This window comes from Vulpes lagopus, chromosome 11 (assembly GCF_018345385.1).
Source record: "Vulpes lagopus strain Blue_001 chromosome 11, ASM1834538v1, whole genome shotgun sequence".
Classification (NCBI taxonomy): Eukaryota; Metazoa; Chordata; class Mammalia; order Carnivora; family Canidae; genus Vulpes; species Vulpes lagopus.
This window is the reverse complement of record NC_054834.1, coordinates 37,814,928-37,841,626: the sequence shown is the minus strand read 5'-3', so window position 1 is coordinate 37,841,626 and position 26,699 is coordinate 37,814,928. Positions and strand designations below refer to the sequence as shown.

The following is a 26,699-nucleotide window of genomic DNA, read 5'->3' as shown; positions in this document are numbered from 1 at the left end:
AATAACTTAATTGGTTAAGAACCCTGTGTAAACCAATACAGCTAAATTACCTTGGGCATCCAGTATCGACATTGCCTCAAAAAAAAAAAAAAAAAAAAAAAAAAAAAACCATTTTAACAACCAAAAGTAAACATTAAAATCTCACCAAAGTCACTTCAGAAATGCTAAAGGGGGGATTAATTTAAGGTCAATTACAAAATTGGTCGTGATCTACTTCGCTTATGTTCCTGCTCAGTACCCTGTTATCTCAACCAAATCACAAAGCAGCTTCCACTATGCAATCACCACACCCCTCACATCTCCAGCAAATCCAGCTCTCTGGCTTCACTTCCTTACTCCCACCACATTTTCTAGTATTACTTTCTCTTTACCTTTAAATGCTCCATAATCTTTAAGATTACCTCCTACATATGTCTGTGTCTGTGGATTTTCAAACCCCTTGAAAGAAAGAAGTTAAAGAATTCGTAGTCCACACAGGCAAGAATAAAAAAAAAATAAAAGAATAGTTTTTAAAAGTATTAAAAATAACAAAAGTGGAAAGCATGAAATATGATGGTAGAAATAAGGGCAATTATATAAATTATAAAAATAAATATGAATAAGTTAAACTGCCAATTCAATTTCAAATTGAAGAGAAAACTAAATCAAATGAGATTCTATTTATAGAGATATACCTAAAATGATTTTGAACATTAAAAATATGAATAATGAATGTAAAGTAATAAGAAAAACACACTGAAAAAGCAAGTTTCCAAAAGAGAAATTAACAAAATTACATTAGTAGTTGAGACTTTTCCTTAGTTTCAATACAGATTGGGTATGTAAAAATAAGTAATAATTGGTCAATAGTTCTCTAATTTTATTTTCTCATACACCATTCACATGATTGATATGACCTATAGTAATATCCAATAATAAATATATTGTACTGGTTTTCATTGTAGGGGGTTATTTCCTTCCATAGGAATATCCTTCAGAATCTTAGGAGAAGCTAGTATAATTCATAAAGCCTCTCTGTCCCCTCTTTCTGATGTGATTTAACTTCAAATTTAGAATTACTAATTCAGAGAACATGTATATTATCAATATGGCATATCCAATAAAAACAAATATTAGTCTACCTTGAATGGAGATATTTTCAAATCGCTCACAGAAAATTAACAAAAAAATTTTTTGAAATACTATGTTAACTACAGAAAACTATTTTTTTAATAAAATGAAAATAAAAAGAAAAGAAAAATGAGAAATGAGGGTTGCAACATATAAGGCAAACATAAGTATAATATTCTTCATATGTAAAGAGATATTTTAAGTCAATGAGAAAAATATGAGTCTTCCAATAGAAAAATTGACAATGAAACTTGCTAGGAATGTCATAAAAGAAATACAAATGACCAGTAAATACTGAAAATACTTAATGTCTCTAGTAACCGAGCCAAATAAAAAACATATTCTGCTATATTTTGAGAAATTACAAAGTTGTTTGTAAACTCTAAAACTTGTTCAGCTGAGATGAAATGAAATGTACCCTCTTGTATTGTGCTTACTCCAGTAAGTATATTTTGTACAGCCTTTTTGGCATATAATTTGGTAGTATACAAATAATTATCCTTTGTTGAGAAATTATTATACGTTAAGCATTGTGCCACACACCTTAAAAATACCTGATAGCTAACATTTATACACTGCAATCCATGTATCAAGTGCTGTTGTGTGTTCTTTACATATACACAGATTCATTTGATCCTGACAGCTAAGCTACAAAGTAGGTAGTTATTTCATTCCCATTTGATTTATAGGGAATCAGAAACACACAGGTGTTAACTGATTTGTACAAGTTTCCAAAGCTAAAAAGCATTATAGCTAGAATATCATAACACTTAATATTTTTAATATTCTCCCAAGATAAATATTATTATTATCTCTTTCATAGGTTAAGACATTAAAGAAAGGTCCAAGAGGACACATAAGTTCCCCAAATTCAGGGACATGAGGTAGCCAAGTTTTGTATCAATGTCTGCTTGACTTCAAAGTCCAAGAGTGTATAATATTTTTTTGAGTGTATAGTATTTTAAAAGGCTTTGACTCAGTTGTTCCATTTTGAGATATTCATCTTACCATTATTATTGAGAATTCCTTCAAAGACTTATATACGGACTTTAAAAAAATCATATTAATTATAAAAGCAAAAGTTGGAAGTCCAGAAAATGATGAGACTCTAAGACAAACCGAGATTTGGACAGAGACAGTGGAAAGCAACTGAAGGATTCTGAAGAGAAAGCACGATGTCTGGTTGCTTTCTGGAATGGACTTACAGCTAGGTTAGTGGGAAAGAGGATCACAGTTGTCTAGGTAAGAGATTGGAGTGGTTTGGCTTGGTACAGTAGATACGGGGAAAGATAGCTGAATTTAACACATAATTTGGAAAATCGGTCAATAAACATGGATAGGAGGCATGAAGAGAATGTGAAAAGTTGAACAAAATTCTCAAGCTTGATTAGCTGGATGTCTGCAGGTGTCATTTATTGACACTGGTTATGCAGGAGAACAGGAGTTCAGGTTTGGATATGGTCAGTTCAGATTATGAGATTGGATATGGTCAGAGATTATGAGACGTCTGTTAGAAATGTCCATCTTTCCAAATGCCCATTGAATACAGACATTTGGAGATCTAGGTGGGATGTGGACTGAGGAGTGAGTACCATCTATATGGTATTTGATGCTGGGAATTGATGAGGTTCCTGGAACAAGACTGTAGAAAAACAGAAAGAGAGTGAAAGATTCCAGGTCTAAACTCTGAGGTTCTCCAAAATGTAGAGTCAAGCTTCAGAAAGATAAGGAAAGGAAACCAAATAAAGGGGCTGAGAACTGGGAGGTAAACAGCAGGGTCATTGAAGCAAAGAAGTATTTCAAGAAACAATAAGAAGTTTACTATGCCGAATGATGTTGAGCAGTCAAGATCAAGACTTCAGTGTTCTTTACATAGGTAAATAGGGAAGTGAAGAAATGGGAGCAACATCCACAAATATTCTTGCTAGAAGCAAGTTTGGGAAGAGGAGAGAGGGAGCCATAGGAGGGAAGGAATCTAGATAAAAGGAAGGTTTTTAATCATTGGTTCAAGTCTGTTTGTTTATGTTTAACAATATGAGTCGATAGAGTTTGAATGATCCTGGGAAGAATCCATGTGGGCAGTGGTTCTCCCAACTTTGGCATACATCAGAATCAGATGAGGAGGGCTTATTAAAACAAGGATTACAGGGCGGCCTGGGTGGCTCAGTGGTTTAGTGCCTGCCTTCGGCCCAGGGCGTGATCCTGAAGACCCGCGATCAAGTCCCACATCGGTCTCCCTGCATGGAGCCTGCTTCTCCCTCCTCCTGTGTCTCTGCCTCTCTCTCTCTCTCTCTGTCTATTATAAATAAATGAATCTTTAAAAAAATCTTAAAATAAGTAAAGAAATAAAACAAGGATTGCTGAGCTCTGCCTCCATAGTTACTGATCCAACATGTGTGGGTGGACTGGAGAATTTGCATTAACAATGAGGTCTCAGGTGATGCCATTGATGCTGGTCCCAGAGCCAAGCTTGTGAGCCATTATCATGGAGAGAGATATTAAAATATGATTGGGAGGGGGGCATCTGGGTAGCTCAGTGGTTGAGCATTTCTCTTTGGCTCAGGTCATGATCTCAGAGTTCTGGAATTGAGTCCCACATCAGGCTCCCTGCAGGGAGCCTGCTTCTCCCTCTGCCTATGTCTCTGCCCCTTTCTCTGTATCTCTCATGCACAAATAAAGAAAATATTTTAAAAATATATGATTGGGAGGGAGAGAAGCTATCAATCACATCTCTGAAAAGGCAGGAAGAGTCAGAGGTCCAGAGGACTTTTGAAGATTTTATTTTTTATAGAATAACGAAAGCTTTGTACAAACAGGAAGGAAAAGAAAAAAAAACGTAAAAATTAAAGATAATAATGATGGCAAATACCTCTAATGTGCCAAAAAGAATTTTAAATGACATAGCAAGCATTAATGCATTTCACCCCTAATAACAACCCTATCACTCAGAAAAATGCGATTAATATATATGTTTGCTAGTAAGAGAGTGACAGAAATCCTATATGTTGGATTCTGTTTCTTCTCTGGTGTCTAAGATGATCTAATGTGAGACCATCAGCTGAGTGGGAGGAGGAAGGGAGGTTAGCATTTAGATAGTTTGGAAAAATCTAAAATATTTAATGAGGAGGATAGGAGAAGGAGCTTATTATAGAAATACGGTACAGTTGGCATCATTACTGAGTGCCCATTTGAAAATGAGGACTGAGAATTTGTAGTGACAAACTGCTCATTTTTTCCCGGCTCACTTAGCTCTAATGTGCAGCCCGGGCAAAGGCAAACAATGGGCTTAATCGGGTTGGCTTTCATCAGGTGGGTAAAATAGGGAAGAAGGAACTGGAAGATGGGAAATTTTGTTTAATTGGTTATAGATTTGGGTGGTAGTTTCTAAGGAATCTAAAGAACGATGAAAAGACTAGATGGGGTTGACCAACAGACATCAAAAAGTAATAAAATCCATATAATTTTTCAAGTTATAAAATTCTTTGACAGGAAAATTTTTTTCTATCAAATTTGTTGACGCATTTTACTTTTTTTGGTCAAAGGCTTAATAAATCTGACTCTGCATTTAAATGTGCTTTAACATTTCATGAAGCTGAAAACTGCTGTCTTACTACATGTGCACATGTTTGAGTATGGGACACACGTGCAATGTGTACGAGCACATTCCCCTGCAATCGTTCTGCATGGCATGGCGCCCTGTGAGAAATTGATTCACTGGGTTGCCAGTCAAACTGCTGGTGCTCTCATACTCCCCTACCTTGGACATAATTAGGTTTAATCAACAATTTTCCAATAAATAATGGTGCTGTGAACTTGGGCTAGTCCCAAAGAGTACATTTTTGCATGGTGAAATGGGTAAGCTGGTCCTGTAGGTATACCTAGGACCCCGACATGAGGCATATGGGGTGTTTAAGGGCTAGAGCAACCTGTCCCCTTATCTTTTGGGAGAGAGAGGGTCTCAACCTTGTGATGAAGCTCTCCATAAGAGCCCATTAACATTATAGAATCATCCTCTTCCTCCTAGGCAGATATAAGCTTCCATCTCTTATATCAAGGTGGCTCTTGCTGTTTTTAATCAGGCAAAAATATAGGAATAGCTCATTTTTGAAAAAAAAAAAAACCTTACAGAATGTTTTCATTTAGAATCAAAACAAACAAAAAATATATGAATACAGTCTGCTCCCTGAGGAATCACCTTTACCTGTGAGGGTGCTGGTATTGAAAAACTCAGACGTGGCTGAGGGCCTGCGGGGTGAATGGGGGTCATCCTCACTGTAGGCTCGCAGAACGTACTTCTCAATTACTCCTCTCACCACCACGGGTTCGTCCCAGGTCACCTCAATGCTATCTCCGTTTACGCTGCGGACTCTTGAGGGAGTTGGCACACTTTGTGGAGCTGTGAAAGAATAAAAGAGAAAACAGGGAAAATGGCCGTTCTCAGAAGACTCTTGCTCCTATTCTTCACTTTTAATGGCCGCAGTAAATCAGACTCAACCATTAGCATAAATACAATTTATTAGAGTTGTAACTTTTCAGCATTGATTTAATATGACTGCACATCTTGAGCCATTCAGTTTAAGCGATATTTCAAAACCATCAAAACTCCATCGACATAACGTTCTTTCAAGTCTAGTCCAGGTTTTCCAAAAACATTTAATGTACCAGACATGTTTTAAACATCACTCATAAAGGAGGAGGTGGATGGTAGGCAGATAACAAGTTCAAACAATATAATGATGTACCCCTTTGAAGCGAGATAATTAGACTGTTATTATACATAGTGGTTTGACACTTTTATATCTTCAGTGTATTAGCCAAAAAATATCACAAATGTGATTGGATTGTACTTGAACGTCTGATCTAATTTTCCAAATTCAATTGTTTTTTCAAATTAATTTCGAAAAAGCGAAGTTCTCCCAGATATGATATACAGGATACATTCCTAATTGCATTTCAGGGGGTAGAGTAACTGGCGCCCTTGAGATCATACAAAATCACTTTCAGAGATACTCTCTTCAGAGCAGCTCAGAAATAACACAGAATGAGGAAGTTTAAAGGAATCGCAAAACCTCACTCACAAGCTGAGTCCCCTAATTTTAAAAATCCATAACCTTTAACTATTTATTAGATATTTCCACCGTTCTGATCAGTAACAACTTCATCACAGCCGACTGCTCTGGGAACACTGAGAAAAACCCAAGGAACTCCATGGCAGGATGATGGATGAGAGGCCGGCTCTTGCTGCCCGTGGACTCCTGAGCCCTGTCGATGGAGGATCACTCTGGTTTTCCCACATCAAATATCCTCCTTCTCTGACTTTACTGTTCAGACCAATAAAATAGGACAGCTTCAAGGGAAACAAAGTGAACACAGAGTGGGGGGAGACGTCCAGAGGCCGAGAACCACTGTCTGTGCTGTTAAAACACCACGGGCGCCTATGGAAAGCCCACAGGCCATGCAATCAAGATGCAAGCAAAGGGACAACGGGAGTGATGTTGATTTTATTAGTTCTGAAATGTGGTACAGGGCAAAGTACAGTGCCGTCTAACAGATGGCCTTCTCATAAGGGACAGAGCAAAACTGACTCAAAAATAATTAAATAGTGCAATTATTCTCCCACCCTTGGGAGCATGTAGCTGCTCAGTGTTGTGGTCAGATTGTAAATATGAATTTATGGCATAAGACTTTGTGGTCAGATCATTGCTATAAATTCAGGGCTCTATTTGCATACTTTCTCGGTGGTACTCAAAACGGGCACTCTTTAGCTAGGGAAGCAATGCACTTTCCAGACACCTATTTACATTGCTGACTTAGACTAAAAGCAAGCTTTAGAGGGTATTTGTTAATCAAGTCGAGGAGGCGAAATAGGGGCAGAGGATGTGCCAGTGACAAATGAATATTTTATATCACAGCTTTTTCCAAGTTCTGAAGTTGAAAAGGATTTTAAGGGACCGGTTCGGCTCATTGTCTCTCCTGTAAATAGATGACAATTTAAAACATCCTTGGAAAGTGTCAGTTTGTCCACTTCTGGAAAATCTGTAGGCAAAGAGCTTTGAAAAACCATTCTTAGCGGCCCATCTCTGTGTTTAGTTATCTTAGATTAAGAAGATTTCTCAAAAGTTGTCTGTGTTAGTAGCCCCTGGTTAATAGTAAGTATGAGAGGGTATCTTGGTGAAAAATACACCTTTAGATAAGCGACCTGCTAAGGGTAAATTGCCTTCAAGAGACATAAATGATAGTCCTACGATATGTATTTGACCAATGTTTGACCCCAAACGGCAAAAGGCTACTGATTCGCAAAACTTCTCATGATGAATGGCTTCTTGTGAGGGTATCACGTGAAAAGATGTTGTGGTCACTATGAGAAGTACAGAGCACTTATAATTTCAGTTGTCTGAGATTCAATCTAATATAGTCTATCTCATGGTCTTTCCCCCCTCCTCCAATTCAAGAAATTTAGACCAATCAACAATTTCTATCCTGGGAGAGTCATTCTAAGATCCTAATAGTCACCACCATGGCAAACATCTGCCATGATGTCATAAAAGACACATCTGCTTCCAACCAGGGTACAGGTTTTAAATGTACCCTCTGTGGGAGACAGGCTAGAAGGTGCCACCCCCACCCAATGGTAATCAATCCTGACATTAGCTTCTTGGGTTCTATGCAATCTGTAAAGGTTTTTTATATATATAAATATATATAAATATTCCTATAGACACAGCCTATCAAATCCTTAAGACAACTTGAGCCTCCTTCCTTCTGCATTTGAAGACGAAAGAATCAAGCCTGAGTAACCCTTACTGAATAACTAAGAAGTCAAAACACCAACCTACTAAGCATTTTAACCATTAACTGTAACCTCCTAAGCATTTTACCCACTGACATTTGCAAACCAAGGCATGCTCTGCCATAAGATTACAGACACACTGCTTGCTTCAAGGTACTATAGTCTTTTCTTTTTCCTACATGCATGAATATGTATGCACATACATGGGCATGTGTGTGCACATAGACATTTTAAGAGAAATAAGATTTACCTGCTCCTGGTGTGCGGCCCCGACTCCAATCGCTGTGTACAGAACCTCCTTCGTGTGAGGCTACCACTCGATACAGGTATTCTTAAGTGGAAATAAGCAGCAGAAAGATTAAAATATTACTCATATAGACTAGCAGTGGGCTGGCAGGGAGGGAAGAGGCGACAAGTGGGAGACATGTAACATTTAATTTAGAGCACCTCCACATTACCTGTAAAAGGCTGGAGACCACTCTCGTAAACACTCTGCTCTTTTCCCCGGTAAACCAGGATGGAGTCATTTCCCCTGCAGTTAACAACGCTGTCAGTTGATAGGCATCCATCCAGATTGACTCTGACAGCACTGCTGGACACAGATGCCAAGTTAACGACAGCACCCCGTGCAAATTTAACATCCTTCATGCAACCACCGAAACCTAGCAAATAGTAAGGGATTAATATCACATAAAAGGCTTGAGTCATTAATTACCAATCATTTCTGTCCTCTGCAGTACTACGTTTTGATGAGGCATGGGGGTTGCTGTAGATACAATTTTTAAACTTTTGAGTCTCATTTGGGGAGATCCTTTATGCTTCCTTCTGCTTTTTACCAGGCTGAGTTGTCACGAAGAGGTATTATATTTATGTTATCTTGAAAAAATATATAAGGTGATCATTATAATTCAGCTGGATTATATGCAATTGAAAGTATTTTGTATGCTTCTTTAGGCCCACATTTTTTCATTCTGCTTATTCTTATGAAATACAATTTAGGCAATTAGACATTATGGTAGAGGGGTAGCCATATGTCCCTCAATTCTGGAAAATTCAGTCACCTATATAAGTCATTGTTTTAGTGCCAAAAATAATATTTGAAGGGGCACAATTATTCAACAAGCTCACTGGGGGAAAATACCCTTTGAGGGTTATTATGCAAGACAGCAGGAGGGAGGATATAGTTTCAAAATACACTGGTATCTGGAGATACTGACATGAATTCTGTTAGAATCATTTTCTGAGTTGTAGAACTAAGTCCTGCTTAAATCAGCCTACAGAGGAGCTATCCCTATGCTCTACCATTTTCACCTAGTTCCATAATATTGACAATACACAATGATCACGGTCTTGTGTTCACATTAGCATGACAGGGAGCAAATCCCCTTCAGGTAATGGCAGCATCCGAGATTTCTCAGAATGCATATTTTACCCAGTTGACTTTAGAACCACCACAGTGCAGCACAGTTCTGGGGAGTTCACCAGGAAATGTGGAAGAAATAGATGAGGAGTTTGCACTGCTCTTTTGTTAGACGACCAGAGGTCATCCAGTCAACCAGGAAGTAGTGGTGGCTTTAGATTACATGCTATTTTGTATAAACAGTGATCCGCTCAATGAGCGTTGGCAGCGCTCTGCACAGGAAACTGCACACAATTGTAAAAGAAGAGACAGACTGAGTTGAGATAGTGTGCACACATACTCTTTCTGAACAGAATACTGTCAACTTTGAAAGGCTCAAACACAGGTTGAGCTCTTTTCAAGAGTAAAGCACATCAGCAGGAAGAGAAAATAAAACATAATGCAATGCCTAACAGGAAAATAAGCTAATAGTAACAACGAGCAAATTGTTCTCTTCAGCATTTATATGATGTCTTATTATGTCTTCTAACACATTAAGTTGCAGCCTATTTCCTTTCAAAATATCTTTGCTTGTATTCACATTCCTTTAGGCCCCACTGATCAGTACTGCTCGTCTATCTTGAACACATAAGTTGGGTAAGTTGAAATGAAAGCAATGAAGCTCAGTATAAAAGCATATGCTTGAAAATTCAGAAGTTAGGGATTCTGATTTCTTTACCAGCAGCAATTTCCTGACAGCTTGGAGTTCAGTTACCTAACTTCTCCATACTTAAATTTTCATAACAACGAAGTGTGAACAGTAGAAAGGCAGCTTTGGCAAACATCTGAACGTTGTTACAAGAAAAGCTCCATTATTGTGTAAAGGGCACAGAGCCTCAGATTTGCAAGATGGAAAAGAGTCTTCCAGAGATGGATGGTGCTGATGGTGGCACAGCAATGTAATTATACTTAATGCCACTGAACTGTACACTCAATGGCTAAGATGGTAAATTTTATGTATATTTCACTAATTCTAAAAATTTTTAATAAAAAAAAGAAATGACTTAAAAATTAATTCATGGGGTGAAATTTTAGATTTGGGAAAGGTCACAGAGGTGCTCTTCCTTCATTCTGGAGATAAAGAGAAAGGTCCAGAGAATCATCGGAAACGGTTTCTAAGTATTAATCTTCCTTAGGAAGTAGTACTCTGACCTCAGGCCTTGGAGGTAAAGAATCCTGGGCTCTAGTGTGTGGTCCTCACTCTGCTATCTTAGCGCAGACAGAGAGTTTTGTCCAATTAAGTCACCATTTTTCCAACTCTGCACCACCAGAATAATTTCCACCAGACATATTCTTCAATTACCTTCAAACTTTGGGTGGGGTGTTAGGACAGGAGGAGGGGAAAGGGCCTGTCTGTGGGAGAAATAGAGATGCCTCCTTTGCTTGCTTTGGAGAATCAAAAATGACTCCCCACCTCAAGGCCCCTGAATAACTAAAAGGTGGCCCAGAACTCCACGCTGACGAATCAGAAAAACAGTAGCCCTTCTGAGAGAGGCAGCCCAACATGAGGGCACTGGCCCATAGGAAGGCTGGCTTCCAGCCTCTACTCCTGCCTTCTCCATACAGGGCTTGGGTCAGAGCATAATCTGTGATCCCATGTGCCACCATCACCCCCACGCTGCTGGTAAGTGATAGTCCCCAGTGGTAGTTCTAAGATAAATACCCATGATCTGAGGTGACGCATCTTCAGCAAATTAGGTTGCCCAGCATTTCCAAACTACAGAGGAAAGTTAATTTGCATTGATTCAAAGGAAGATTACAATATTAGTGGATATGAAAAAAATAACTCTAATATGACCACAAAATAGAGCCTCTGAAAAAAGGTGCTAATTAAGAAGCAGAGAACATTTTAAGACCATTTGATAGTGGATTAAAAAAAATACAGTAAGTGCACATGATTAATTTTAATTGCAATTCACTACATACAGGCAGCACCCCCATATGGTGAATATTCTCCTGATCGCTGTATAAAACATGCAGTTACCATATAGATTAGTATCACTCAAAGCATCTGAGTCAGAATCGTAGGGAATAGGGTCATAAAATCTGCATTTTTAATAACCTTTTCAGGAGATTCCAATGTATCTTGAATAGTAATAATAATGACAGCTAATTTTATTGAGTTCTTACTATGTTCCAGTTTCTATACTTCCATATTTTATCAATTGGCTTGAGGACCACTGATAGGCATGATACTGCAATGATAAAAATTTAGTATTACCCATAAATAAAATATCTTTCAGTATCGTAGACTTCGTCACAATACAGATTAAATTATCCCTGTTGGGTTTATGTTGATATGTTAAACTTCTATGATGATCGTCTTACGATTTCAGTTAAAATTTGGCTAAAGCCAAGTCTCTATGTCCATCATAGTAATGGGTTTTTGTGTACTTTTAGAAGTATAATTGCACACACGCAGGGGATTTTTGTCCTAGATGTAAGTAGGATCAAGTAATCTTCCTCATATAAAGGGTTTTCAAGCTCTTTCTAACCTCAAAAACCTGAAAACCAGGAGAAGCTCTTATATGAATGTAATATTTTTAGCTGCTGTTACATCTTAAGTGCCTTGAAAATGTCATTACTGTCTTACACCCCAGATATTCATTAACTCCTTACTAGTACCCTTCTAAAAGTCTCCTTAGAGCTTGCCATATATTTTCTATTCAAAGGCATTTAAATCTTTATGTACTTACCAAATAGGCAAAGACTGCTTTGTGGAAATTTTAACCATTCGCTGTACATAGATTTTGAAATATGTAGAGAACATTTTCTACAGGGGGGCATGCTTCCTCACAACCTAGAAGTTTCTGTGCTTTCCCCAATTCACACAAAAGGAACACTGGCCAATGCCCATAAAAGAAAACACTTGACTCTAATAAGGAGAGTGGCTTTTGACAACTAGGCTGCCCAAGACAGAAAGGCTTGCTCTCTGCTTACTGGCTTACTTACTGCTTACTGACCTTGGGAAAGTTCCTTTGCCCTTCAGTTTCCTCATCTGTAAAACGGGGATTTAAGTGATCATATCAAACACATGGGCTTGGTAGGAAGTGCTGACCCACTTATTCTCATGGAAAGCTTTCAGAACCATGAATTCTGCACACAGAATGCACTCGGCTACTGTCAGCCTTTTTGAATTAATAATTTCTCTGATTATGTTCAAATTCATTATATGAGTTAAATGCTTGCTTTAGTTATAAGTCATGCACTCATGCACTTTTTCTTTCACTTACGGTTATTAATAATAAATGAAATATAGATTTTTTTCACCAGTATGTTTAAAATTCAACTACACTCAGCCTTTCATGTGCTTTGCTAGAGGAGAGCTCCATGGAAATGCAGAGACAATTAGCAGTTATGTCAGAAAAAAATCCCAGTGAATTTAATGCCATTTTCCTTAGCTGTACACACCAACCTAGTTTATGTTTTTCATCTGTGACTACAGATAATGATCAGTATCAGAAAGAACCAGAAAACACATGAGGAAATATATACATAAATTACAATTATATTTGCTGAAGATAAGTTGGGATAAGTATATTGATTATAATAGGTGTAAGGGCACACTCTTAATGGCAACCTACAGGACTATTTGAAGAAATATTCTATGATTTTTCTTTTAGAGCTTCAAAAAAAAGGGATGGATAGATATTGCTTTCAGCCTGACTCTGCTGCTATATCTTAAAACACAGAACCACCAAAGCCTGGGAGGACCAGAGCTGTATTTACTTGAGAATTCCTCCAGATGGACTTTACCTTGTTCCAAACTCAGGTGTTTATAAGAGTCCTGCAGCTCCTGTGGGGTTCCTCCCACATAGACTGGGGAATTCACCATGAGTGGCTGTGCTCTGGACTGTGACACACGTTCCCTCAGTTCATTCATGCTTGCTGCTATGAGGGAATCTTTCTTTTTAATAATCACTTTATTCCACTTTCCATCACAATAAGACAGCCCGAGCCGTAGATCCACTTGTGTAAAGGTAAGACTGGTATTGAACCGGAAGCTCAATATTCCACTCTTCAGTTCTATCTGTATTTCACATTAAAAAAGAAAATAGGTATATAAAAAGACTGCAGAATGGCAGTTTGGGAGAGAGCAGAAGGTCAATTTCTTGAAGAAAAGCAACAAATTTCCCTGAAAGCACTCTATAAAAATGTTCCACTTTATTCTAAGCAGGACTGGAGTAACATATAATGGAGTATTTTGCAAGCTTGTAATTGACATGAAGAATGTTGTATTGAGTCAAACAGATTCATACCCAGTAATGATTATACAGTGTGATACAACAGAATGTAGGCAAAAAGTTTTGTTTATTTTATTTATGTTTTTTTTGGGGGGGTGCAACGCAGGTAAAAGATAAGTGACTGAATGACTGAAGAGAATAGTTTGAACTATGACTGTATTTTTACTTGAGTTTTTAGAAAATGAGAAAATACTACTTCATATATCAATTTAATTTGGGGGAAAAATATGACAAGACAATAAGAAAATGAAATGTCAAGCCTGATTAAGCTTATTTTAACTGGTTGGTGAACTCAATTTCAAATTTGTAAGATGGATTTTGATTCAATATTTCAGTTTTATTATTCTAAATCTCTAACGAACGTAATTGCTTCTATGTGTATTCTTTTAGATTAAGGTGTCATTTTCTAATACGAATATATTTTACCCAAATTTTCGTGGTAAAGGAAATGCCTCCATATGTTTCCCTTCAAAATGGGTACTTGAAATTATTTTATCTACTATGTTTTTATTTTGTTAGAACTCAAACTAGCAAAAATAAGATACTTAAAAATTTGAGATCAATCGTGTCAAATAAGATTAAGCAATTCCAGGTAAAAATTAAGACTTGTTCTATATAAATATCATTTTTGTGAAGCACATTGGATAAGCAGTCCTGTATCCATTCACGCAATAAATATTGAGTCCCCCCACTATGTTCCATGAACCTGCTACTATAAGATCAACACTATTCCCAAGAATCACGTTGTCCAACAGCAGAGGCAAACACCTGGGAGTAATACTATAACCAAGAGAAGAATAAGTACAATGACAACAAAGAAAGGATATACATTTTACTCCCTGGGAACTGGGAAAGGTTTAAATTACAACTTTCGGAAATATGTAAGATTCATGAAGTATCCTTCGACACAGGGGGATCAGCACATTCAATGGCATGGGGACATGTATGAGCTCATTAGATTTAGAAAACAAATACTAAATTAGGTAAGATAGAGGATACATATGGTGGAGGGGGGTTAGAAAGAGTCCTGTCAAGTATGTAGAAGCAAAGTTTCAGAGGATTTGAGTGATATGGAAAACATACATCTTTCTCTCATCTGTCTGACACCAAAGGCTATATTCTTTCCACTATTATCTTGTGCTGAAAGTTTACCCTTCCAGTCATAGGAAGTTCATACTGGAAATGAAAGCTGCCCTGGAACTGGAGAAATCTATTAGGAAATCACTACAATTGTGAGAAAAATGATGAGAACCATTGAAATACACATAACAGTAGTGAGGACAGTGAAAACTCAAAGAAGTATTTTAAAAAGCAACTCAGCTTTTAAAGTTTCAGCAGGACCTGACAAATAGCTGAATGTGTTAGATGATTAAAAAGTAAGTCAAGGATACCCATACTCTTTCTTGCTTGGGTATGTTTGACTACCATCGCGATATGAAAGCACTAGGAAAGGAAGACCTGATATTATCATTGTCAGTGAGGAATGAGGTCAATATTAAACATACTGAGTTTGAGATGTCTAAAAACATCCAGAAGAAACATTTTTTGAGGCAGTTGAACATAAAGATCTAGGCCAGTAAAATAGAAAAGGTTCATGAGAAGATAAACAAGATCATCCAGTCAGTGTAAAAGCAGTCAAAAGAAAAGATGAGTGAGTATAGAGTCCTCAGCCAGACCAACAGTTTAAGAGGAAGGTAGAGTAGATATAATTCTTTAAGTTGACAATGATCTTTTTGGAGAAACCATAAGGATTTAATAAAAATCAAGAGCAACTAGTATTTTGGAAAGTCAGCCGGGAAGAATATGTTAAGGGAAAAAAAGAAGATAGAGGAAGATCAGTTAAGATAAAGATAGAAAATTATCTACTAGACTAGAAAATGCAGGGGTCCCTGGCAACACTAAAACGTTTTGCAGTGGTAGGACTAGGAATCATATGTATAGTAGTTTTGAGGATTGGAGTGTGATATTAAAAAAAGTGGAACTAATCAGAGTAATTACCTTCAATGCAATAGACACTGAAAGGGAGGGAAGTACAAAGGAATAATTTTCAAAGTCAAAGGGAAAAAAATTTAAAATAAATGAAGCTCAACCATTTTCTATGTTGAGGGAGAAGAGCCAATGGAGAACCTTGGAACTAACAAAAGGAGGATAATTTCAAGTACAAGCTCTTGTAGGAAAAGGGATAGAATCTAGAATAGAGTTAGAAATACTAACTTTGGTTGGAAACATGGTAATTAAGTATTTGTTCTCCTGGATCAGGAGAGGGTGAAACCAGACTTGGCTCATCAAAAAAGCTGGAGGTCGAGAGTTTGGAAGATAAAGGGATTATGTTTCTTTCCATTCTAAGAATGAAACTATCTGAAGACATTCAGGTTGTGGTGTTTCCCAGGGGTGACATTCTCTTTCTTTCATGTTCCACAACTAATCTATGAACAAATCCTGTACACAAGAAATACTGCTGAATGAAGGAATCAGAAGCCTCAAAACTCTGTCTTTATACTTGTTTCAATTTTCCTATGGTGATCAGTAAAATGGCTGTTGAGACAGAAAAGCTAGGAAACTAGGATGATTGACCCAGGGTTATGGCACTGAAGACACAGGCTGAGAGTATTGATGGAAAAATGGTTGAAAAGCTCTATTTTGGTATCTGAGGTGGAGAGCAAGTAAGTTAAACAGAAAGTGGTCTGATAGCCAATGGTTTCATCATCTTAGTGAACTCATTAAGAGAGAACAAGAGCTGAAAGGTTATGAGGATATATTTTGAGATTTAAGATTTTAGCAGTGAAAATTTTCTGAGTTAATCAAGTTCTAGAGGATAGCCATGTATATTGAAGCTACTTAAGATAATGGGAAGAATTCTTATTGAGAGACAATCTGGGAAAAGCCTAAGTCTTCAGATATGGAAGGGTAGAATGTAATTTCTAGGAACGTCTGCTTCCTTTATAGCTACTTTGGAAATACGAAAAGAAAGCCTAGCACACAGCAGATACTCAACATATATTTGTCTAAATGTTTTTGATGCTTTAAGATTTATTTCATTAAAGCTTAAAGTTAATATTACTATTCAATATAGTGGAAATGTCTTATATTTCCCAAGTGAATGAATGGAGTAAGATGGAAGGTATAGTAGGATGTGTGACCCTCCAATAGTGGCAAGCGGTCTTTAAGAGGAAAGGCCTAAGGAAAATATCTTTGCATCCTCCCCAGAATTTACACACATATAGATGATTAAAGAATGCTTAGTGAGGGTCACTACAACATGAACTCATTCACAGGTTCACATTCATCCAACAGTGTTTACCAAACACTTAATATGCGCAAGAGGTAGGCACCTGTAAAGACAGCCAAAGTCCTGTATTCAGAGAGGTTACATTTCAGTGAGGGAGGCAAACAGTAAATAAGAGAACAAATAAATACTTTAAATAAGCTGAAATTTTAATAAATAATGTGAACAGATATATTTCCACTTACCTGGTCAGCAAAATGGATATAACCTAGGAATGTACAAAATCAATGAAGTGAAAATATCTTAGAATCATAAAATCACTAAGACATGTGTTTTATTATCTATTTGCCTAGATATGAGCAATGAGGTTTAAAGTGCTCATAATTTTCCCTTGATTCTATGTAAGTTCTTTAGAATAGCTTTTTAAAAAATTAACACTTTAATCACATACTAATTTTTGATAATGATATCTGCCTGTCTGATGAAAAGCATGTAAGAGCAATTATAGTTGCCCCCTGTAGTTAGATAAATGTATAAAAATTTTCATAGCAGCTTTAGTTGCCATAGCAAAAACATGGAAACAACCAGTATGTCATTGACAGGAAAAGAGACAAATTACACAACCATGAAAATGTATATCTACATGGTGAACACGAGTGACTCAGAAAAATGTTGAGTACAAGAAAACAATTGCCTAAAGGTAGAGTATGATGTAAGTTTTATGAATGTCAAAAACAAGAATTTTTAGGCATTCATACATAGTGTTCAAACTATAACTACATGCCAGGGGAAAATAAACAGAAAATTCTGATTACATATTAGCTCTAGAGAGATATAGGGAAATGGAATAGGAAAGGGCCTATAAGTAAAAGCAAAACGTAATATTTTAGTTCTTGGGTTGGGTGGTAGGTTCATGAGTATTCACTGTACACTTATACCTTTATGTATATGTGTATAACATGAAATATTATATATTTATTATAAGAGTACCTGGCTGACTCAGTCAGTTAAGCATTGGTTTGACTCAGGTCGTGATATCATGGGTCCTGAGATTAAGCCCTGTGCCAGGCTCTGCACTTAGCGGGAAATCTGATTGAAGATTCTCTACCTCCCCAACTCATGCACATCCTTCTCTCTTAAATAAATAAATATTTTTAAAAACTATATATATATATATATATATATATATATATATATATGGAAATCAAATGGGATTTTCTTAATTCCTCATAACTACTCTGTTTTGCTAAAATTATAATTACAATTTCCACAGGAACAATGGTCATTTAAAAAAAAACTCATGATTCCAAAGCACAAAATGTTTCACTGGATTCTAAAACTAAAAATGACTTAGGGAAGAAAATGAAAACAAAAGTGAATTTCAAAAGAAATCCCAACCTAGCATAATATTAATACATAATATTAACACATAATCCCAATTTTCCTTATTTATTTTAGAGTTATATCTGATATTTTAAAGTAAATTTAACTAAATAAGTTAACATACAGCAAGAAAATCAGGTCCATCTTTGTTGTAAACGAAAAGAAGCAATCCATTCAATTGGTCAGTTCTGAACTTGAAGGAAATCTCAAAATCCATTCCGCCATGAAATATGTATGGATGGAGTTCCAGGAACCCTTAAAAAAAAGAAAAGAACATGTGCATTTCAGCATGCGCAAAGCACTACTGCCAGCATCTTAAAGGTGGTACAAAGACTAGGACAGACAGGAAAATCTCTGCAAAAGAAGACGCAAATCGGTTAAGAAATCCCCCTTGGCAAATTGAACACCAATAAAAAATAAATTTATATAAAATAAAGACAGGAAACAACAAATGTTGGAGAGGATGTGGAGAAAGGAGAACCCTCTTGCACTGTTGGTGGGAATGTGAACTGGTGCAGCCACTCTGGAAAACTGTGTGGAGGTTCCTCAAAGAGTTAAAAATAGACCTGCCCTACGACCCAGCAATTGCACTGCTGGGGATTTACCCCAAAGATACAGATGCAGTGAAATGCCGGGATATCTGCACCCCAATGTTTATAGCAGCAATGGCCACAATAGCCAAACTTTGGAAGGAGCCTCGGTGTCCATCGATAGATAAATGGATAAAGAAGATGTGGTTTATGTATACAATGGAATATTACTCAGCCATTAGAAAGGACAAATACCCACCGTTTGCTTCAATGTGGACAGAACTGAAGAATAAGCATTTCACTTATGCTGAGTGAAATAAGTCAATCGGAGAAGGACAAACATTATATGATCTCATTCATTTGGGGAATATAAAAAATATTGAAAGGGAATAAAAGGGAAAGGAGAGAAAATGGGTGGGAAATATCAGTGAGGGTGACAGAATATGAGAGACACCTGACTCTGGGAAAAGAACAAGAGGTAGTGGAAAGGGAGGTGGGCAGGGGGTTGGGGTGACTGGATGATGGGCACTGAGGTGGGCACTTGATGGGATGAGCACTGGGTGTTATGCTACATGTTGGCAAATTGAATTCCAATAAAAAGTTTTTTAAAAAAATTAAAAAAAAAAAACAAAAGAAATCCCCCTTGGAAATGTATAGAAGAGGCAGCATGAACTTGACATACATTTTAAGAGGAAGAAATTTACTCTCTACACCATGGATATGATTAAGACTAGGACTGTTTTATATCAGTGTTCACAATAACAAATTGCACTGACTAAGAGAAATTCAGAGTAATGACAGTGTTGAGAAAAGAGCAATGGAAAAGTGCACAGACTGGGAGATTATTTAGCTTTCTATTCTGAAGATAGTTTAAGCAACTTAATAATAGTAACCAGTTTAGTTATAAATGTAGGAGGCAGCGGTGGGCTTGTATTTGAAGAAGTCCTATCCACGAAGTCACCGGACTCCCTTCCACACCCTCACCCTGGGTGCCTGCCAGGCAGAGACTGTGGCTGGGGAGGTGGGCCAGGGATACTACCTCTTGCCTTTGCAGCAGCCTTTGGAGCAACGGCAGTAATGGTGGTAACATCTTTCAGCTCTCCCTTAATGGCCTACTCATCCCATTTTATAGCTGAAATTTTACTCTTGAGAATACTGTCCGTCTATATAATAGGATAAGTAGATATTTGTGTATTAACCTGGTAAATAAAATGCTTTTGAAACATCTTTCTGAGTAAAAGTACATTCTAAGTAAAACAACTGACTAATAAAAGATATTTTTGACACTACCATATGTAAACCAAGAACTGCCGTGGGCTAGCAGAGGTCTGGCACACGAATACAGGTTTGTAAGTCTTACAACTTATATTACATATTCAGACTTTGAGAATATATTTATGCATATCATGGCATCACTAGTGTTTCTGTGATACTAGGGTCAAATGGGGTCAAAGTAGCTGGACAGGGGAGATTAAATTGTGCAAAGGTTAGAGCATCCATGTTAAGCAACCACTGGTGTCTATTTTAGAACCTTACCTGTTCCCAGGAACTGGGCTCCATCTTGTAATGAAGTGGGGCATCCCTCCCAGCTGTTATACACGTTGACTTGCTCTTCAGCGCTCTGCCAAACCAGAGGCTCCCAAATAGCAAAGGGATTATACTTCTTCATAAAATACATATCCTTGACACAGCCCACAAAACCCTTTTGGATTATGTCTGTAGGAGTTGACAGATATCAAGAAATGTGTATTTTGAAAAAAAATGCAAGCAATTAATTTAATGTGCCATTAAAATAAAAGAAGTAGGCAAGAGCTCTCACCACCTATTTACTGCAAACCTCCTGATGATTCACGTAAACACCACACCGTCACCTACGCTACGTGGTAACAATCATAATGTTTAGCCCTGGTTTGGACCCATCATATATGCAGAAGCAGATGTTTATGCAAAAAATTTGTGTTTATAGTAGTAGCCAGAGTATTGCCTTCTGAACTAATGAGATTTCATCTGCCACTAGTCTTAAAAATAAAAGTGTGGTAAAAAGTTTTAAAAGACTTGAAAGAAGTATTTCTATTAGATCTATTAGTTTATAGTTTAGTTTCTTCATCGTGATGAACCAGTCTGCTAAACATGGAAGTCAATAATTCGATTTCATATTTAGGAATTAATGTAACGTTGACCTTAATTTTAGGATACTCTAGACTGGGCAGATGCGGGGTTTATGAATATAGCAAACAGGGTGGTAATAGAGGGTTGGAAAGGAAAGTGGGCAAATGTGAAAATTAGAGAAAGAGAAACATTTCGTACAGCACTGTCCCTATTGATCAATGCAAAGCTTAGCTCTCAGCTTTGGAGTGTATGACTAGACTCTAGGGAAGGTATTTACCAGCAATCAAAGTTCTACAAAGCCAATTCATATGCACAATATAAGATTATTTATTTATACTGAAGATGTGTCCTCTACAGGAAGGGTGCTTGGTATCAGGGTATGCTCCCTTCCTGGTGCATGGATGTAGCCAGTAAGTATGCTTGATGGATAAGGAACTAGGACAAAGGTTCGAGAGCTCTCCCTGTGTGTGTGTGAATGTTTTCAAGGGACTTCCCTGTCTAAAGTAGTCCAATGAAATCCTCTCTACTCGAGAGATATTTCTCAGGAGGTAACTATATTCAGTCTTGGGTATTTAAATATATCCCTCCCCAAGTTTCACTGAAAACATGTTATTCCTTTTGATCTTCATCAGGATTTCCTAAAGACCACCATGCATGCACAATGTATACTTATCTAGGTTCTAGCTCATTTGTATTATTTATGTAGTTATATTTTACTTCCTGGGAGAGACTGGGAAGACCTTATGCCCTTCAAAGAGGACATGGGAAAACAACCCTAAAATCTTAGCGATGTATTTGGAAAGGTGACTTTTTTCTGCCTAAGGTTCACTTCATCCATGTTAGTTTTTATTGATTTCACTTTGAATCAGTTTCTGTTCTCTTGTTCTAAAAACATAGGAGTTATTTTGTCTCAGTCTCAATTATAGTACTTATGGCATTTGCTCGGCACTATATGCCCTCTATTATATATCCTCTATTGTGGCAAAGACCACATTTTACTCATCTATGGACTTCTAGGGACTGGTTCAGTGCTGATCACATGCTCAAGATTCAGGGAATATTCTTTAGCCTATTTAGAATATAAATCAAGCCCATAGTTTTCCATTTCTGTGTTGCTTCAAGTTTAAAATCTTAGAAAAATTGATAAATAATCCTAAAATAAGATACCTTGGACTGAAATTAGTATCATTCATTTCAGCAAAAGTTTATTAAACTTGTTTCATGTATCAAGGGATGGCACCAAGAATTTAAATGCAAGTAATACACAATTCCTTTAGAAAAGAAGAGACCTAAGCGACATTTTTGGGATACTGATATAGGAAATACAGCATGAGATAGAATATAATACTATTATTCATGCTTTAAAATAATGTTTTCATACCTGATTGTGTTGTACATTTTGATGATAACATACAAATCTTCTACCCTTCAGCAAACTCACCGGGATCCTTCCTGAGGATGGTGTAACCCTGTGGAAGTCCTCCCACAAACACTCCTGTGTTCCCTCCAATAATAGTGCTTCCATTCTGGGTGGCCGAAGAACCTATGGAAAAGGAGATGAGAATTCCAACTTCACCAGGATAATCTGGGTTCTACTAATTTAAAAAATGATTAAACCCTTCATTGATCTTCTGGACACCACACTTTCTTGGTTCTCTTTTTTGTTATCATTCTTTAATGGTTCTTCTTCATGGTCCTAACATTTTGATGTTGGAAGGATCAGCCCTTCTCCCCTCTCAGATCTCCTTCTTTCTCCACATACACAGATGTCCTAAGTCCTCTAGAAGGATGACCTAGAGTAGAAGGCTAGGGCACCTTGCAAATGACTAGGCCCAAGACCAGAAGAGGCTGTGTCCCTGGCTATACTGCATAACAATGAAAATCTCATGTTAAGATTTCTAACTCCATCCTTTCTTGGGAGGAGGGGGATTTACTTTTTTTTCTCAGAGCCCAAACCACTCTAATTAGTCCTCCTTATATCTGGTAAGTAGGTGTTAAATGCCATCCTTAGCTGACAATCCCCAATATATATCCTTAATCTGGAAATCTTCTCTGACCTAAGAGTTGTATCCAAAAACCTACTGATATTTCCACTTGGATGCCTCACAGATACTAAGACTGAAGGCATTCACATGAACATCTCTCTCCATATCAGTTTCTCCCCTGATCCTGCCAACCTTATTTATGGCAGCTGCATTCTTTCAGTTGCCCAGGCCCCAAACTTAGCAGTCATGTTCTACATTAGGGATTAGCAAATTCTTTCTGTAAAGGGCCAGGTAGTACATATTCTAGGCTCTGTAGACCATGCAGCTTGAAATGGACACAGACAACAATGTATAACAAATGCCTATAGTTGTACTCCAATAAAACTATAAAAACAGTGATGAGCTAGATATGGCCCATGGGTAGTTTGCCAACCCCTGTTCCACTTGAATCAAATCCTTTTAATTTAAAATTTATAATATATCCAGATTTCTTATGATATCCACAATTTTACCTCCCTGGTTCAAGAAATCATTTTTTTCTTGCCTGAATTATTTTATAATTATTACAGAAGTTTATTAACTGTTCTCCATGTTTCTACCTTTGTTCCCTTTAAAAATCATTTAAAAAGAGAAGCTAGAGTGTTTATTTATTTATTTATTTATTTATTTATTTATTTATTTATTTAAAGTTTTTTTTTTTTCAATTATTTATTCATTCATGAGAATACACAGAGAGGAGAGAGAGACAGAGACACAGACAGAGGGAGAAGCAGGCTCCACGCAGGGAGCCCGACGAGGGGCTCGATCCTGGGACTCCAGGATCACGCCCCGGGCCGAAGGCAGCACCAAACCACTGAGCCACCCGGGCTGCCCTAGATTGTTCCTTTTAAAGACCGTAGTCATATCATGCCACCCCTTTCTCAAAGTTCTCCAATGGGTTCCCTTTTTCCAAAGAAAAGCCCACAAGTCCCTATGTAATACAGCCCTAAAAGCCTCTCATTTCAGCCTATTACTAGTCCCTTCACTCACTCTTTCCCACACTGGCCTCCTTTTTGGTCCTTCACATGCCATATATATGTTCCCACCTCAGGGCCCTACCACCAACTATTCCCTTGGATTGAAACAGTCTTCTCCTGGTTATTCTCCTGGCTTAACCACCTACTTGCTTTAGGTTGCTGTTCAAATGTCACTTTATCAAAGAGGCCTTTTCTAACAGTCCTTTATGAAACAAAAACCTTCCCTTCCCAATACACACAAACACACACAATTTCTTCTTCTTTTGCTTTATTATTTTCAGAATATACTACTATCTGATACTTGTTCAATATTTATTTTTTCTGTCTCCTGCCTCTCTCCCATCTAAAATGTAAATTTTCCTATCCGTATGCATAGCTTCTAGAGCAATACCTGGCATACAGTAGGTGCTCATTCAATTACATATTTCCTGAATACATTAATAAAAGCTTTCATCATCATACAGGTACGGTAACTGTTTTATAATTATATAAGGACAGTAGAGAGGGTAGGATAGAAAGAATACTAATTTTGAACTTCAGAGACAGGAGAAGTGTTCCAAGAACACTTTCTACCAAGTGTGTAAATTGGAAAAGTTATTTACCTTGCCTGAGATGCAGGCTCATCATTTCTAAAATGCATATAATAATTGCCTTACTTTATTTGTCTTCTGCAGGTCAAAAATAACACCAGAGAATATCAGTAAAAGCCCTTGCAAATTGTAAAGAATTGTGAAAGGCAAAGTTGTTATGGATGACTTTGCTGTTATTTTTGCTTTACTGAAACTGTGCATAACGAGAAAATGGTTGCCAGGCTTCATCATTTTAGAAGCTCTCCAAAGGCAAATTCAATAGCGATACAGATGCAATTGAGAGGAGATAAAGGTGAAAGAAAAAATGTAGAAATATGAACAACAGAAAAGTATGGCAACATCAGCATATCAGCATATATCATGTTCTTACCTGTGTACTGCCCATCAAGTGTGATTTGGCCAAAAGCCTGATGCCTAATAGCTATTATTTCATGCCATTTGCCATCACTGTATTGTTTCCCACCATCATTGGTTGTAGTTACTTCCATTGAAGACCCCTTAGGGGAATGAATAAATGAATGAATGAATGAATGAATGTTAATGTTTATTAACTCACTCGCATATAATTCTATATTTGCTAAAAACCAATTTATAACTTTCGACATGATCATGATGGAAGCATGCATAAGTTTCAAACAGAACTCAAAATTAAAGTTGATGCCTAATATCATTCTGGCATTTCTGTGATGTCCTTTTGTAAACACCATAGTGCTCAAACCTGAAAAGATCTTCTCTTTGGAATAAAAAAAAAATCTCTTACAAGTACACCTTGCATTTTGAGCACTTACATTCATCAGAAAGGTAATGAATTTTCTATTCTAAAATTTTAGCTCTTAAAATTTTGGCAGAAATGTGAAATAAAAATTTAAAACTAATAAAATACCATTGAATCCAGATTGTTCTAAAGTCTGGCAACTTAGTTCCTCTTACCTTCCCTACACTGCTATTAAACAGAAGGTGTGAGATTCATACTAAAAATTATCCAGTTATTAATACATTGAACATAAGTATTACAGTTAAACTTTGTACTCAATGCTTTGTAGTCTGAAATCTAGCATTTATATTTGCATCTGAGGTCATAGCATTGTAGTTAAAAATGAGTTCCTAAAAATTTAAAGGTAGGAAATGGCAGACATCAAGAACAGAGATTAGCAGAAAGGAGGTGAGGATGAGGAAACAGAAAAAGAGAAGTAGAAGAGAATCCTTCCATCCGGTACTTTCTAGTCAAGTGAACACTTTTTTTTTAGCATATCATATTTAGCAAAATATTACCCTTTGTAGTGTTAGTGAGCAAATATGACTAAGTAGAAGATATTTCAACTTTGTCACCATCAGTTACTACTACTACTACTATTAAAGACAAAAAACACCAGAAAACTGTTCTACACCTTCTAAATGAAAATAGATTTCTTTCTCAATAAAGCTGATTTTCTTAGCAATAATGAACTTCAATCCAGTAAAAAAAAATTAAAAAACAAAATAAGATTGGGTATTGGGTAAAATATTACAAAATATTTTTTTCATTTGTTGGAGTGTCTCACCGAATTCCCATAATTTTGGAATACCATTTTTCAGAAAGAGAAAAGTGATAGTTACTTGATGTAATCGAAGATTTGTATCACCAAAAGGGCAACGTGAGTCATACCATTGTAAGCAAAACATTTCTGTTTATGTTTCCCTAAAATAGCTTCGGCAATGTAACATGTCCATTCTACACATTTAATTGGCTCCTGTCAGGCCTCATACAGAGCATGACAACATGTATGACATATAGAAATTCATATTACCAAAAAACAGCTTTCAATTTCCCATGAGGATGGGTGGGTTGCTTCTCATGTGGACAATAGCCCAACTTTTATAGACAACTCGATCAGCTAGAAAGATGACCATTTGGTACATCCATTTCCTAGTCCTTGAATTTTTTTAGGTTGACTTTCTTTGTATCTCTTTCCTCTACATACTCTTTTATTTTCTTCAACCCTATTTCAACATTTTAATATTTTACAAACACACATTTCATTATCGTAGTTTAATAATTAAAACCAGAACTGGTGTCGTGCCCAATTAATGTGCCCTGGTAGCATGCCCATTAGTTTTTCCATTAGTGAATTCAACAATACTAATGGGATTACTAGCATGGGATGCTAATTGGGCGTGACATAAGAAACTGGCTTACTTCTTAGCATACCCTTGCTAATGATGAAATTAATGAGCATTTTATTAAATGCTGTCTCATCAAAGTGTACTTAGTTAGCGTTAAAATTGTTACAAACGATGCTGCATTCTAAAGATCAGGTGTCTGAGTAAGTGGTTCTTC

At 36.9% G+C, this 26,699-nt stretch overlaps 1 protein-coding gene across 1 annotated transcript in view; it reads right to left on the bottom strand.

Moving 5' to 3' along the window:
- USH2A (usherin) overlaps positions 1 to 26,699 on the bottom strand; it is a 689,554-nt gene that overhangs the window by 397,215 nt on the left and 265,640 nt on the right. The window contains exons 22-29 of the mRNA XM_041722698.1: positions 24,753 to 24,879; positions 22,233 to 22,334; positions 20,219 to 20,398; positions 18,277 to 18,407; positions 13,056 to 13,329; positions 8,359 to 8,562; positions 8,151 to 8,231; positions 5,312 to 5,506 (exon numbers count right to left, since the gene is read on the bottom strand). Coding sequence (XP_041578632.1) covers positions 5,312 to 5,506; positions 8,151 to 8,231; positions 8,359 to 8,562; positions 13,056 to 13,329; positions 18,277 to 18,407; positions 20,219 to 20,398; positions 22,233 to 22,334; positions 24,753 to 24,879 — 1,294 coding nt within the window. The remainder of the gene's footprint in view (positions 1 to 5,311; positions 5,507 to 8,150; positions 8,232 to 8,358; positions 8,563 to 13,055; positions 13,330 to 18,276; positions 18,408 to 20,218; positions 20,399 to 22,232; positions 22,335 to 24,752; positions 24,880 to 26,699) is intronic.